This window comes from Magallana gigas, chromosome 3 (assembly GCF_963853765.1).
Source record: "Magallana gigas chromosome 3, xbMagGiga1.1, whole genome shotgun sequence".
NCBI lineage: Eukaryota > Metazoa > Mollusca > Bivalvia > Ostreida > Ostreidae > Magallana > Magallana gigas.
Window position 1 is genome coordinate 41,867,401 of NC_088855.1, and position 13,405 is coordinate 41,880,805.

At 33.3% G+C, this 13,405-nt stretch overlaps 3 protein-coding genes across 3 annotated transcripts in view; 2 read left to right on the forward strand and 1 right to left on the reverse strand.

Annotated features, from left to right (window-relative positions):
- LOC105333136 (serine/threonine/tyrosine-interacting-like protein 1) overlaps window positions 1–5,181 on the forward strand; it is a 35,539-nt gene extending 30,358 nt beyond the window's left edge. The window contains exons 6-9 of the mRNA XM_011435971.4: window positions 3,707–3,855; window positions 4,099–4,196; window positions 4,338–4,450; window positions 4,852–5,181. Coding sequence (XP_011434273.2) covers window positions 3,707–3,855; window positions 4,099–4,196; window positions 4,338–4,450; window positions 4,852–4,983 — 492 coding nt within the window. The 3' untranslated portion in view covers window positions 4,984–5,181. The remainder of the gene's footprint in view (window positions 1–3,706; window positions 3,856–4,098; window positions 4,197–4,337; window positions 4,451–4,851) is intronic.
- Window positions 5,182–5,546: 365 nt separating this feature from the next.
- LOC105333135 (transmembrane protein 17B) lies at window positions 5,547–7,790 on the reverse strand. Its single transcript, XM_011435970.4, has 4 exons — window positions 7,628–7,790; window positions 6,431–6,534; window positions 6,172–6,285; window positions 5,547–5,966 (listed from the first exon to the last, which is right to left on the reverse strand). The coding sequence occupies exons 1-4, from the start codon at window positions 7,728–7,730 to the stop codon at window positions 5,688–5,690; spliced, it is 600 nt and encodes a 199-aa protein (XP_011434272.2). The 5' UTR covers window positions 7,731–7,790; the 3' UTR covers window positions 5,547–5,687.
- A 981-nt stretch (window positions 7,791–8,771) lies between these two features.
- On the forward strand, window positions 8,772–13,212 carry LOC105333134 (transducin beta-like protein 2). Its single transcript, XM_011435968.4, has 12 exons — window positions 8,772–8,935; window positions 9,683–9,895; window positions 10,106–10,157; window positions 10,295–10,357; window positions 10,585–10,693; window positions 10,808–10,907; window positions 11,118–11,204; window positions 11,597–11,732; window positions 11,861–11,910; window positions 12,144–12,326; window positions 12,712–12,898; window positions 13,006–13,212. Exons 1-12 carry the CDS (start codon window positions 8,803–8,805, stop codon window positions 13,064–13,066), a joined length of 1,374 nt encoding a protein of 457 aa, XP_011434270.3. The 5' UTR covers window positions 8,772–8,802; the 3' UTR covers window positions 13,067–13,212.
- Window positions 13,213–13,405: the final 193 nt, after the last annotated feature.

Below are 13,405 nucleotides of genomic sequence, written 5' to 3' on the forward strand. Positions count from 1 at the left end.
AAAATGATGTTGTTCATTTTAGGGGGCCATTTTAGGCACTTATCATATATAGTCCTTTGGCATTTGAAGTTTTTGCCACCAGCGTCAAAGCAGAGTACTCAGGTATATAAAAAATAAAATGAACCCTTAATCAGTAAACAAAAAAGCATCATAAACTATGGACAGAAACTAATCTCGTAACTGCTGAAAGTTAGAAATCAAAAAATAACCCACAAAATGAGGGTCAAAAAAAGCTCATAATAATGTGAGCTCTTAAATTACTAAAGTTAGTCCGTCTGTCTGTCCGTCTGTAAACTTTTTACATTTTGAACTTCTTCTCTAAAACCGCTTATCCAATTTCAACCAAATTTGGCACAAAGCATCCTTATGGGAGGGCGAATATAAATTGCAGAAATAAAAGTTTGATCTGTATTCAAAGCGGAGAAAACCTTGAAACTGTAGAAAAAGGGGGGTGCATTTTTAAAAATCTTCTTCTCAAGAACTACCGAGGCAAATTCAACATAGTTTAGCATAAATTATCCTTATGGGAAGGAAAATATAAATTGCAAAAATTAATTGGAAATTTTGTTTCAAATCTGAGTTATTACGAAAATAATAATAAAGGAAATGCGTGTTTCAATCAGTTTAATAGCTTCGGGTTCGGCATCCGGTAAAATGATTCCATACTTCTAAAACGAGGTTCTTTGTTTAAAGCAGCCATGACATTATACGAAAAAGGGTCGATCTGACTATGATGAATTTGCTTGTTGTGCAACAGTTCGCGTATGAAGGGAAATTTTGAAACATACAAAATATATTGGTGCCGATTTTGTGAAGTAAATTGAGGCTAAATATTTCAATGCGTTGACAGTTTTCACACATGACGTTGGTGTTAGCTTGTTCTGATTTTCGTTTCGTTCTCATTATGCTTTGTAACCTGGAAACTATCGTCTGTATTTCGTGATTTTTACGTATCAAATCAAACAGAGACTTCGGTAAATCAAACAGTTGACTGTTTACCTGCGCAAATTAAGCAAAATCGGATGTAGGGGTACTGAAATACAATTCATTCTATCGGTAATTCGGCATTATCTTTTGCGTAATGGTACATGTAGATTAATGCAATAGGTTTTGTTGAGATGCTCGGCATTTTTTCGAGTTTATTCAGTTTAAATAGAGTTTGATATCGCTGACGGAAATATGTAGGTATATACATACATGTATATATATGATTCATTTCGAAAAAATAAATTGTGTTCTTTATTTGTTATACATGTAGTGCATGTTTCATATGTTTAATTGTTTACAATTTCTATTTACTAACCATATTTGAGTGTTAAGCTTCGAATTATAAGCAAGATACAGCGATTTGCTCACAATTCTATGTTTGTACACAGATCTTAAAAACTAAAGCTTAAAAAAGTAAAATATTTGTCAATATTTATTAAGAAAATTTTCAAAGTCTGTTCTTCCAGAAACCAACTTTAACAACTTATTGTATTGTAAACTTAACCTTTTTAGCTCACCTGAGGGTGGGGCCACAATGGGGGGTCGAAGTTTAACAAAGGAATATATAGAGTAAATCTTTAAAAATCTTCTCCTCAGAAACTAATCAGCCAGGAAAGCTGAAACTTGTGTGAAAGCATCATCAGGTAATGTAGATACAAATTTGTGAAAATCATGATCCCCGGAGGTAGGGTTGGGCCACAATGAAGGATCGAAGTTTTACATAGGAATATATAGAATAAATCTTTAAAAATCTTCTTCTCAGAAACTAATCGGCCAGGAAAGCTGACACTTGTGTGGAAGGATCCTCAGGTAGTGTAGATTCAAAGTTGTGAAAATCATGACCCCCGGGGTACGGTGAGGCCACAATGGGGGATCGAAGTTTAACAAAGGAATATATAAAGTTAATCTTTAAAAATCTTATTCTCAGAAACTAATCAGCCAGGAAAGCTGAAACTTGTGTGAAAGCATCCTCAGGTAGTGTAGATTCATAGTTGTGAAAATCATGGCCCCCGGGGGTAGGGTGGGGCCACAATGGGGGATCGAAGTTTAAAATAGGAATATATAGAGTAAATCTTTAAAAATCTTCTTCTCAGAAACTAATCAGCCAGGAAAGCTGACACTTTTGTGGATGCATCCTCAGGTAGTGTAAATTCATAGTTGTTAAAATCATGACCCCCGGGGGAAGGGTGGGGCCACAATGGGGGATCAAAGTTAAACATAGGAATATATAGAGTAAATCTTTAAAAATCTTCTTCTCAGAAACTAATCAGCCGGCAATGCTGAAACTTCTTTGGAAGCATCCTCAGGTAGTGTTGATTCAAAGTTGTGAAAATAATAACCCCTGGGGGTAGAATGGGGCCACAATGGGGGGTCGAAGTTTAACATATGATTAAATGGAGTAAATCTTTAAAAATCTTCTTCTCAGAAACTAATTAGCCAGGAAAGCTGACACTTGTGTGGAAGCATCCTCAGGTAGTGTAGATTCAAATTTGTGAAAATCATAACCCTGGGGGTAGGTTTGGGCCACAATGGGAGGTCGATGTTTTAGATAGGAATAAACAGAGTAAATATTTAAAAATCTTCTTCTCAGAAACTAATCAGCCAGGAAAGCTGAAACGTGTGTGAAAGCATCCTCAGGTAGTGTAGATTCATGGTTGTGAAAATCATGATCCCCAGGGGTAGGGTGGGGCCACAATGGGAGTCAAAATTTAACAAAGGAATATATAGGGTAAATCTTTAAAAATCTTCTCAGAAACTAATCAGCCAGATGTTTCTTTATAATTGTTAAGACTTTGGCCCCAGGACAATTCTTTGGCCTCCCGAGAAGGTTCATAGTTTGATGTACGTTTATATCTAATATATAAACTATTGTTAAGGATCATTTTGAGAACTGCAATACTCAACATATGATATGACTATAAAATCATCTTGTTAGAAAAGGGACTAATGATTATAAACATAAGAATATCCAGGGGAAAATGGATTTTATTTATACAGGATCTACATGTATTATTGTACATTGTCCAGATAGTTTGTATTATGACTCCATTAAGCTGATTTTATCATACCTATTGTTCCTCAGGTGAGCGATGTGGCCCATGGGCCTCTTGTTATTTTTGTCAGAAAAATTAACTCCTTTGAAACCCACGAACAAAATTTCATGAACCTTGATATCTATTTAATAAGAACATAAGGTGTTGATGTGCATATTGAATATGTACATCATTGACATCAAACTGTTGGGAGTTGGGAGGGGGGATTATTGGGAAGACAAATACGTTTGTTGGAGAATTTACTCTCCTGCATGGGAGATTTTTAGTAGGATGCAGGAAATTATAGATTTTTAAAACATTTTGCAGGAGTCTCCCACAAGATGCGGGAGGGTTAAATGTATGATATTTTAGGTTTCACAGGAAATTCTGAGACATGTTCAGCAGAGCGCCCGGGTGCTCTCGAGCACTTGCCACAATTTGTGTTATGGGTACAAGAACCCACTTTGCTAAACATGCCTTGAATTCCTTGAATTGTTCCTTTTGGCTTTTATCATATTTTACATTTTCTTGTATTTTATCATAATTTAGATCATTCACTATAATTGATACATTATGATAACGCCTCATGTATGTGATGCCTCCTCTCAGTTGGCTTTGTAATTGTGATTACCTATGTTTTATGATTGAGGGCTCGTCTCTTTAAAATTATATACCTTTGGTTACAGGAAATGGATGACAACCTGAAGCCCTACCCTACAGAAATCATGCCTGGGTTTTTATACCTTGGGAACTGGAGACAAGGAAATGCTGCATACATCCAGAAGGATTTGAAAGTAAAAGGACATGTCAACTGTTGTGTAGAGTCAGAAACCTTGTAAGTCTTTTAATCAAAAAAAGTATATTGCACCCATCTTAATACATGTAATAACAAATGATATGGAGAAAATATTCAAAGGAAATTTGAAACTGTCAATAACTTTAAATTAAATTTTTCATGTCACATATACCTTACCACTAAGTTTAAATAAAGTACTGATAATTTGCTGCTGTCAAATTCATTGAAGGTTACTAGTATGTGAATTGCATCATATTTCAAATCTCTTTTGTTCTTTTCAAGTTTTTCAGACCCTGGTCCACATTTACTCCACATTCAGGTGGAAGATGACAATGAGGCAGACCTCTATAGCAAATTCCAAACTGCTTGTACATTTATTGGTAATTACATGCACTACTATGATTCATAATCTCAATATCTGATTCGTGTTTTTACACCATTATTCATAAGTGATAATCAATTACAAAATACCAGTATACAAGCCCCCACATGTATTTATCAACATGTATGTTTATTTTTAGACACACATAAAGATAACAACCATGTGGTGCTTGTGTTTTCCAATCTTGGAATCAGTCGGAGTGCCACTATTGTCCTGGCCTATCTCATCCACAAGTTCAAGTGGAGTCTACAGGTGTGTGACTTTATATGTATATATCAGCCATATTCAATGTCACCAAAGGGGATTTTAAGTAATTTATTCACGAATAAATTGTGGTGGTCATTTACATGTAAATAGAGCTCATATTTCAATAACATATAGACAAAAAAAAATACTGGGTTGATAACCTCTTTCTTGTTGATATTACTGCACAGGTGCTTAAAGCATGTTACATTTCTTACATTATTTGTTTGCTTTGTATGGACCTTAGAGTATAACTACACACTTTAATCAGAACAAACTGGAATATGAGAGGTCAAATTAGTATAAGGAGATTGCTCTCTGAGAATATTACCTAATTAATTGCGATACCTATTTCCTTCCAGTCTTCGGCATTTTGTTTCAGTTGTATCTCTAACTGGTACTTTTTTTAGGAAGCATATAATCATCTACTGAAATGCTGCTGCACAATAAGACCTAACCGAGGCTTCATCCAACAGCTGTCAAAATGGGAAGAAGCCACCTTAGGGGCAAAGAAGACAGATATTGAAGATCCCAACTTTTAAAGCCAGAAAACATTCAACTGTTTTGTACTTCAAAAAGTGAATCATTTATCGTGTAATTATGATGTTCAAGAAAGATGTTAAATTCATGATCACTTTTGATCTTTTCATTTTGAAAGTGAAACTATTTTGACATAATTAACCACTGTTGTTGGTATTAAAAGCCTGATCTGTGATAGATTCATTTTTTAAGGATTTGTTTATGGTTTTAAAAAAGAATTTGGTTACTATAAAAAAACATGTATTACAGAATATGTGTATCTGGATTGTCAATGCATGGATTTAATCAAATTACTGATAGAAATTTTATAAATTGTATGTACAATTTAAACAAACTTTTTGTTATCTTTACATATATTAAGAATAAGAGCTAATATCTAAAGGGATATAATATAAATGATTTTCACTGGTTCATAAAGATGGCATTTAAATCATTGATAAAATCGTATTTTCATTTTGTCTGATCAAATTGTTCAATATGTTTCCAAATACCCTATCATGTTGAAAATCAATGAAAAATGAAGTATATTCTACAAAACTCAATGAATATACTGGTATCCAAGAAAAATAGTTCAATAATTTAATAAAACATCAATATGCTGCTATTTTACACAATGTCTAATACAATATTGATAAACGATTACTTTTGCTAAAGTATGAAAAAACTCACTTGATTATTTACACGGAATAACAGAAAAAAAATTTAATCATGTGTAGGATTCATACTTGTCATGCCAATACTCATCATCTGGCAAATGTTCTAAGTCTGAGAACTGTTTCAAATGAAACTTTGTCACTTGATAATTCACCATAAATCTGATGGCAAAATATCCACATATCACCTCAAAGAACACAAACACTGCCATCACAATGTGAACTGCTCTCTCCAGTGGAAGCAAAACGGCATCCTCATTGAAAAGTAGTAGTATAATCAGGGGGAACTGTATCAGTATTGTTAGCAGCCATGAGCCAGCCAACTCTGGAACCTATTCAAAAATGTAAAAAAAATGTTTGACTACAGAAAATATAATTATCTTTGAAATGAAGATATTCAAGAATATAAATCCTTGGTATTCCAAAAAATAGAACCATCTCTTTACAAAGATCTAAAATAAAATTTACCAGGTACTTCTGAATGGTTAAATTAACTTAAATTTATCTTGCATATAATAAAATTATTGAGTTACTTACTCTTTCTGTTAGATTTCCAAGAAATCCTAAATACAGTCTGACAATTTCGATGATAGTAAACACAATATAGATGGCAATTAAAATGATGGCATAGAGGGTGGATAGGGTGGAATACTGAAATAAATAATGCACAAGTTTTAATGTATACTCAAATTTTATTTTCCATATCTTAATACTTAAGAATGTGAATAAAATTATTTAAAATGTAATATATATGCATTTTAAACTGAAAACAAGGTATCTATAATTTATATCTGACCTTGACTTCAAACACCACAAGGGTAGCCACTAGCCAGAAGGGAGAAAAGAAGGCATTAAAATATAATGCCATCTGCAGAGGCAGATTTGAGACATATTCATTTCCTGAAAATGTAAAACCAATAGATGAATGGATGTCATTGCATAATCAGGTAGTCCCAAAACAATACTTGCGCACCATCTTATATCTTAGAAATGTTACATAATTTGTACAACATCAAAAACTTAATATTGTATAAAATATAACCATGTATATTTTTCTAAAAAAAACCTGATAAATACTTCTATCTGACATTGCATAAAAGATAAGATCTGATATAATAATCATTTAATTTGGAAAATTGAGAGAGAGAGAGAGAGAGAGAGAGAGAAAGAGGTATAATCATAAAAGGAGTCGAAACATAAGCATAGAGGCCAGTTAATCAACAAATAACCCATCCGATCTGCATACATGTATATACTTATTTACATGTCCAAGATACAAATTACCTGGTAAGGTCAAGATCTAGTAAATGAAAGATGCTTAAAGGTTTATAAAATTCAGGATAGAAATTCTTTAAATGATGCGTCATAACAATAGCTTTGTTTGATAGGGTGAATTGGGGCTTAAAGTTTTGGTAAACACAATAAAAAATCATATTTTTAACTGACTATTTCAATGTAATGTGAAGGAAATAAATAAGTAATGAATTTCTAGAATGCCTACAGTCTCTCAACAGATGGCATAACACAAGCTCTTGTTATACGGAATAACAAAGAGTAACAGTTTAATTGATTGGTATTAAATAGTTTAGCATATTGTGAAGTCATCACACTTATCCATGCCTTATCACACACAAGGTGCCATACAGATACTCAAACAAAAGATATGTATGTTTGCTTAAAACTGCTCTAAAGCAGCATGTTTAAACTATTATTGCTCTGGGTTGCTTTAATAAAAATTACACAGTAGTACTGTGACAGTACAAATATAGTTCTTGCGACTCGCAACTTTTTGTCTGTTTTCAATTAAAAGCAAATTTTCATAAAGGTAGCTAAAAAAAGATAAACCTACTTCAGGTAGGTAAATAAATTAAGCTATATAGGTAAATCAAGCTTGTAGCTGTAAATTAATTGTGCTCATGGTGTGTGTCTAAACTTGTTTTATTACACACACACAAACTCTGATACAATGATCTTTGTCACTTGGTTCACCCACCAGCTTTTAATATCTGGTGCTCCTGTGGATCTTGAGAAGACTTTGATGGAGGAAATAAAACATCAGTCACAGAATTGACGGTTCTTCGCAAAGTAGCTTCCATAGCAATAATCGCATTCAGCGCTAAAGTTTCCGGAAGCAAAACATTGCAAATAAAATTCGAACCAAAACATCGGGTCCTTGTGGTGAGGAGTTAAATCGTTACCAAAGTTATTTGGTCAGCCGGAAATTAATATGAACTTTGTTGTACGCTATTTTTCTTGCACATACAGTCGCGTAACATCGTTTTTTAAAGTTTGGAGGCGATCAATCCGATATGTTGATAAGTCAAATAAAATAGTGAAATAAATGAAAATAAAAATAATTAACGTACTTTGTAGATTTGATCAGTATTTTTATATATAAGTAAATAGGATATTCGACTATAGTCGACTTTCTGATTATTTTGACTTTGAAAGGAGATGTTGGTTCACAGGTACAGGATCGACTCCCCCCCCCCCCACACACACACACTTCCACCCCCACCCCAGTATATAGACCCCCGGGACTTATTTCATTTTTTTTTTATCAAATTATCATTTTAGGACATATTTCTAATCTAACTTATATATTTATTGCACAAAATTACCTTAAACAAACATTTTTTTTTTTAATCAGACCCTTTAAATATATAATACAAGCTTGTATTATATACACAGAGGTCTGATTTTTAAAAAAAAAATGTTTGTTTTAGGTAATTTTGGGCAATGAATGAATAAATAAGATTAGAAATATGTCATAAAAGGATAATTCAATTTTTAAAGAGTAAAGTCTCGGGATCTTTATACTGAATGGGGGGGGGGGGGGGGGTCCTGCCCCCAAGCACCCATGTGTTGGTTTGTTATAAGTAATAGATACAATGTATACTCGCCCCCCCCCCCTTGCTTTTGCTTGTCAAGATTTTTTGGATGAGTCTGCCCCCACCCCCACTCCCCACTTTCAAAATCGAAAATCGTGCCTGGGTACCTTAAACATGTTAAATCACACTCAGTGAAAAAAATGGATTTTCCGGGTTCAAATGAAAGTGTAATGAATTTTCGCAGTACCGCATCAGAGTCACCAAGATGTTTTTGATAAGCACCCATTAGAGTCCCCGATTCAAACGTTAGACTAACTCAGATATTTTACTCAGCATCATGGCCGACGTGGATCCTTCCGACGCCGCATCAGTCTCAACTTTCGCCGTGACAGCTGCTGTAGGGGCGATTATCATCCTTATTGCACTAATGTGTAGTGTAGTTAGAGGAAATAAGGACAAATCAGAGAGTGGTTGGTCTTTTATTTGTGTTCTCACTGATAACCCAGTTCTTATTAGCCATTGCACCATCTTTAAGGAATACAATGCAACTATTAATGACAAGGCAATCTTTATTAGATATCAAACTCTAAACTTTATCCCCATAGAAAACACCCAGATAAATTTACATCCGTATATAAATTCTTTTTCATTGTTTATACTTACAGTAAACAGCTGTTGAATCTCGATTTTAAAGAATTGTGTCAAAATTATAGAGATAATTTCATGCAGTTTCCATTTCGAATTAGACTACTACTAGCGTAGTTCTCGCCAAAGTACCATTTCTGGCTAGTAAAATTATATATAAAAAGGCGTATCAATGCACTGGCAAAAAATGGTACTCGGCAAGTCACTGGTTGCACGCCAGAATAATTTATATAAACCATGTTTTTCTAAAATACAGGTTTAATTAAAGTGATATATGCATCAGTATCTGTCATTATTACAAATTAAATGAAAATATATTTTCTTGCAAAGATTATACTGGGAAAGTTTTTTTTAGATGAGGCTAATTATTTTGATGTTGAAATTGTGATTTTTTTTTTTAATTACCAATATGAAATACATGTAATAAGACAATTCAGACATATTTAATGTTATTGATCATTCTCATTCTGGTTGAGATCTTGCATTATTTTTATGTAAGTTCTGCATGTAGGATCGAGGCATATTGCATAAATTTTATGTAAAGTATACAAAGTCATGAAATGAAATTTCAGATGAAAAAGAATCAGCAGAAGAACCGTCAACAAAAAAGAATGAAAAAGCAGAGAAAGCTGGTAAAAAAGGGAAATCCCAGAAGCCTGTCAAGAGGTCACACAGTGTTCACTTCACCCATCCATGGCTGGCCTGTAACTTGAAAGGACACAGCGGACATGTTTTATCCTTAGACTTCAGTCCCAATGGCAAATACCTCATCACAGCAAGTGATGGTAAGACGGGGAGAGATCGGTTACATTGTTTGTCTATTTAATTAAGGTATCAAGAAAATGTAAATTAATGAAAAAATGTAAATTATTTATATTGTACAGGTACTTTGTGCCCATATACCGCAGGAGAAAACAAGGTTAAATATTTATCTCAGAAAAGTATTTTTGAAAAAAAAAAAAATTAATGATGGGTATAAAAAATATATATTGTAGACAGAACAGTCCTAGTTTGGAGTACCAAAGAATTTTCTCAAAAGGAGCACAAGTAAGAAATATATAAAGTTTAAATATGTTGGAAAATACTACAGACATATATATTGTTATAACCGTACTGTAGACATAGATGTTGTTTTTGCACTTCATATTGAGTGGCATAATTTTATTCATTCATTAAACTTGCAGGTCAGTCAGAGGAAATGTAGAGTATGACCATGCATCCAGAGTCAAATTTAGTCCAGATTCCAAGTAAGTCATTGCTGGACTGTCATCCATATTGATTATCAATGAAATATGGTAGATAATTTCATGATGTAATTTGAGCTTTTGTATGAAGTCTAACCTGCAAAAAACATAGTAAAGAAAACTCTATGATATAGTCTACTGATAAAAATATAAATATAATTCAGTTTAGCAAATGAAAAAAATATGTACGTGAGATTGCATTACATTACCGGAAAATTCTATTGTTTCAGGGCATTTGTGTGCAGTTTAGCAAATGAAAATACAGTAAGGATATTCCGTATTGGTAAAAAAGACACAGGAGGTATTGGAAATATCACAGCTGCTTTTGATTTCGACAAGGTTGGTAATCAACATTGCATTGCTGAGTGATTCAAAGCTTTAATACAGAACTTTTAATCTGAACATGTTTAAGTGACTTTATATTTAAATGATATGTTTGATTTATTTCCTTAGAAACATTCAGCAGACATTATCTACATTGGCATTGCTAGCAATGGGAAGTTCATCATGACATGCAGCAGTGATACAACACTTATGATTTGGTCCATAAAAGGTATTTTAAATGAATTTACATGTGACAAACTATGAACTGGTGTTTTGTTTAAAAAAAAAGTTTGGATCAACTTGACATTTGCAGTCTGTAAACTATAGAAAACAAACACTATTGAAAAAAATCCTTTGCAAAACATTGCAAGTATATTGCTTACCGTACCTGTTTACTGGTCATTAGTTATTTATTAGAAACATTTATTGTGTTGAACAGGAGATGTTTTGGAGACCATAGACACAAGACAGATGAATAACTCATTCGGAGCTGTATCTCCCTGTGGAAGATTTGTAGCATCATCAGGTGTGTTGTATAGATAGAAAAGAAAAAATAATTTTATAACTCATTGTTAGCAAATTATCATTGATAACCAATCTCTGAGGAAGAACACAGAGAAATGTTACTAGTTTACATGTAATTCTCGCATTCATTATCACATATATTTACACCAGACACAATAATGTACTTGTTGATGAATATTAACCTGACATTTGTAGATGAATACGGTATTAACTTGACATATAATACTAATAAAATATATTTGGTTCGGTAATAGGTAAATAGCATATACCGGTACATAATCATGTATATTTGTAGGTGAACATCTACATGTAAGTAAGTAAAAATAAGTAATCATGTAAATATGTGTACATATATAAGTCTTTGATTAATTCTACCAATGCTGTGTATTAAAGGGTTTACGCCGGATGTGAAGGTGTGGGAGGTGGGATTTGACCGGGCAGGAAACTTCACAGGATGTAAGAGGGCCTTCGAGTTAAAAGGTCATTCAGCTGGGGTGTACAGTTTCAGTTTCAACAGTGATTCTAGTCGGTATGGCAGTCTGTCAGTTATCTGAATGTTGAAATTATATGTATTTATAACATTTTGACAATGTCATTTTTAATTACCGGTATGTGATAGGATATTTTCGATCATTTATTTGAAATATTCAATTTTAGAATGGCATCTGTTTCAAAAGACAAAACTTGGAAGTTTTGGAACACAGACAGTTAGTATTTTCAAGTATTAACTTTTATGTCAGCAATTGGCAAACATTGTCAAAGAACTTCATGTTTCAAGACCAAATCACATGTTATGGACTCCATCCTTTATACAACTGTAATTTGCTCACAGTACCTCAAAATTTTAAATGTTTCATGCATATGGGTGCATTCAAACACAAAAACCCCCATCTTTTGAATATATCAATGTTTCATTGGATTTAAACCTTTTTTTCTGCAGTAAGATATGAAATGAATCAGGATCCATATCTGTTAAAAACTGGAAGCATAGACTACACCTCCCCCTGTTTGATCGCGCTGTCCCCTGATGGCAGGAGTGTGGCCATTGCCAGTGATAATTCTCTAAGTGTCCATAATGCAGTAACAGGAAAGGAGGAGGAAACATTCTCCAATGTGTTCTCAGGTATCATAATTGTCAAAGAGATCTAAGCGGTTTTCTATTTCTATTAATGTTTGAGTTTTAATTAAGACAGGTAATAAATTTTTCAAGTTAAGTGATACATCTTTGAAGAAGAATTTTTTGGGCCATTTTTAGGCCCCCAAACACAGGGGTCAGCATTTATAGCAGTGCAGTGTATAGATAAAGTTTTCCAATACCTTTACATGTATTTTTAAAACCATTATTCATTGTTTAAAATAGCAGAAACTCAATTCCTGCAAGGGTTCTGCCTAAGACCCCTTGTGTGTCAAGGGCAAAATGAAATGTAATTATGTGCATTTATTTATTATAGAGTAAAGAATTGCTAGCTATTGAATTTATTACAAGGGAAGTGTTTTGTTCCTTACAGGGGAGGTAACTGACTTGTCCTTCGACTTGACCAACAAGTACCTTGTGTGTAGCGGTGATAAACATGTTTCTGTATTCAATAACATCACAGGATATAGAGCTTCTATTGATGACCTTCAGGAAAAGCTCAAATCTGGCAATACTCAATCTCAAAAAGAGAGGATTCGACAGCAAATCACTGAAGCCCAGTCAGTTTTCTTTTTTGATTTTTATTTAAAATAGAACATGTAAATAAATGAACAATTGATAGAGATTGCAAAAACGATTTCAACTAAATTTTGATTTTGTTTAATAGGGAGGCACTGGAACAATTATTGGGACAGTCTAATGGACATGCAGGAGGCAAGAAAGACTAGAGAATTCTTTGTTTAATATGTGTACCATGTGTAAACATTCCGCCATGGATCATGACAAGACTTTATTGGCAGCAAATTCTAAAGTGCCACACAGTTAAATTATATTTATCAGTTCATTTGATATTTTAAATAAAGATCAATGTGATTATTTTGTTTTTTTAAATGCATTCACTTTCAAAGAAAATGCATGCAAATTTGATAAAAATGCCAGTAACCAGTACATGGCATATCAGGGCTATAACTTTCAAAAATTGTAATTTGCTGGAAAGTCAAACCTTTACAAAAGTAGTTACTTGTATTATCCATAGCACAATCCATTCATAACACTATGGTATAAGA

What these genes read in the sequence shown, in the direction of transcription:
- LOC105333134 (XM_011435968.4), top strand. Translation starts at nt 8,803, where the DNA reads ATGGCCGACGTGGATCCTTCCGACGCCGCATCAGTCTCAACTTTCGCC. An exon ending in CCTCATCACAGCAAGTGATG is followed by an intron (nt 9,896 to 10,105) that starts GTAAGACGGGGA and finishes TATATATTGTAG; the next exon opens with ACAGAACAGTCCTAGTTTGG. An exon ending in TATGATTTGGTCCATAAAAG is followed by an intron (nt 10,908 to 11,117) that starts GTATTTTAAATG and finishes TGTGTTGAACAG; the next exon opens with GAGATGTTTTGGAGACCATA.
- LOC105333135 (XM_011435970.4), bottom strand. Translation starts at nt 7,730, where the DNA reads ATGGAAGCTACTTTGCGAAGAACCGTCAATTCTGTGACTGATGTTTTA. An exon ending in TTGTGGTGTTTGAAGTCAAG is followed by an intron (nt 6,286 to 6,430) that starts GTCAGATATAAA and finishes TATTTATTTCAG; the next exon opens with TATTCCACCCTATCCACCCT. An exon ending in TTGGAAATCTAACAGAAAGA is followed by an intron (nt 5,967 to 6,171) that starts GTAAGTAACTCA and finishes ATTTTTGAATAG; the next exon opens with GTTCCAGAGTTGGCTGGCTC.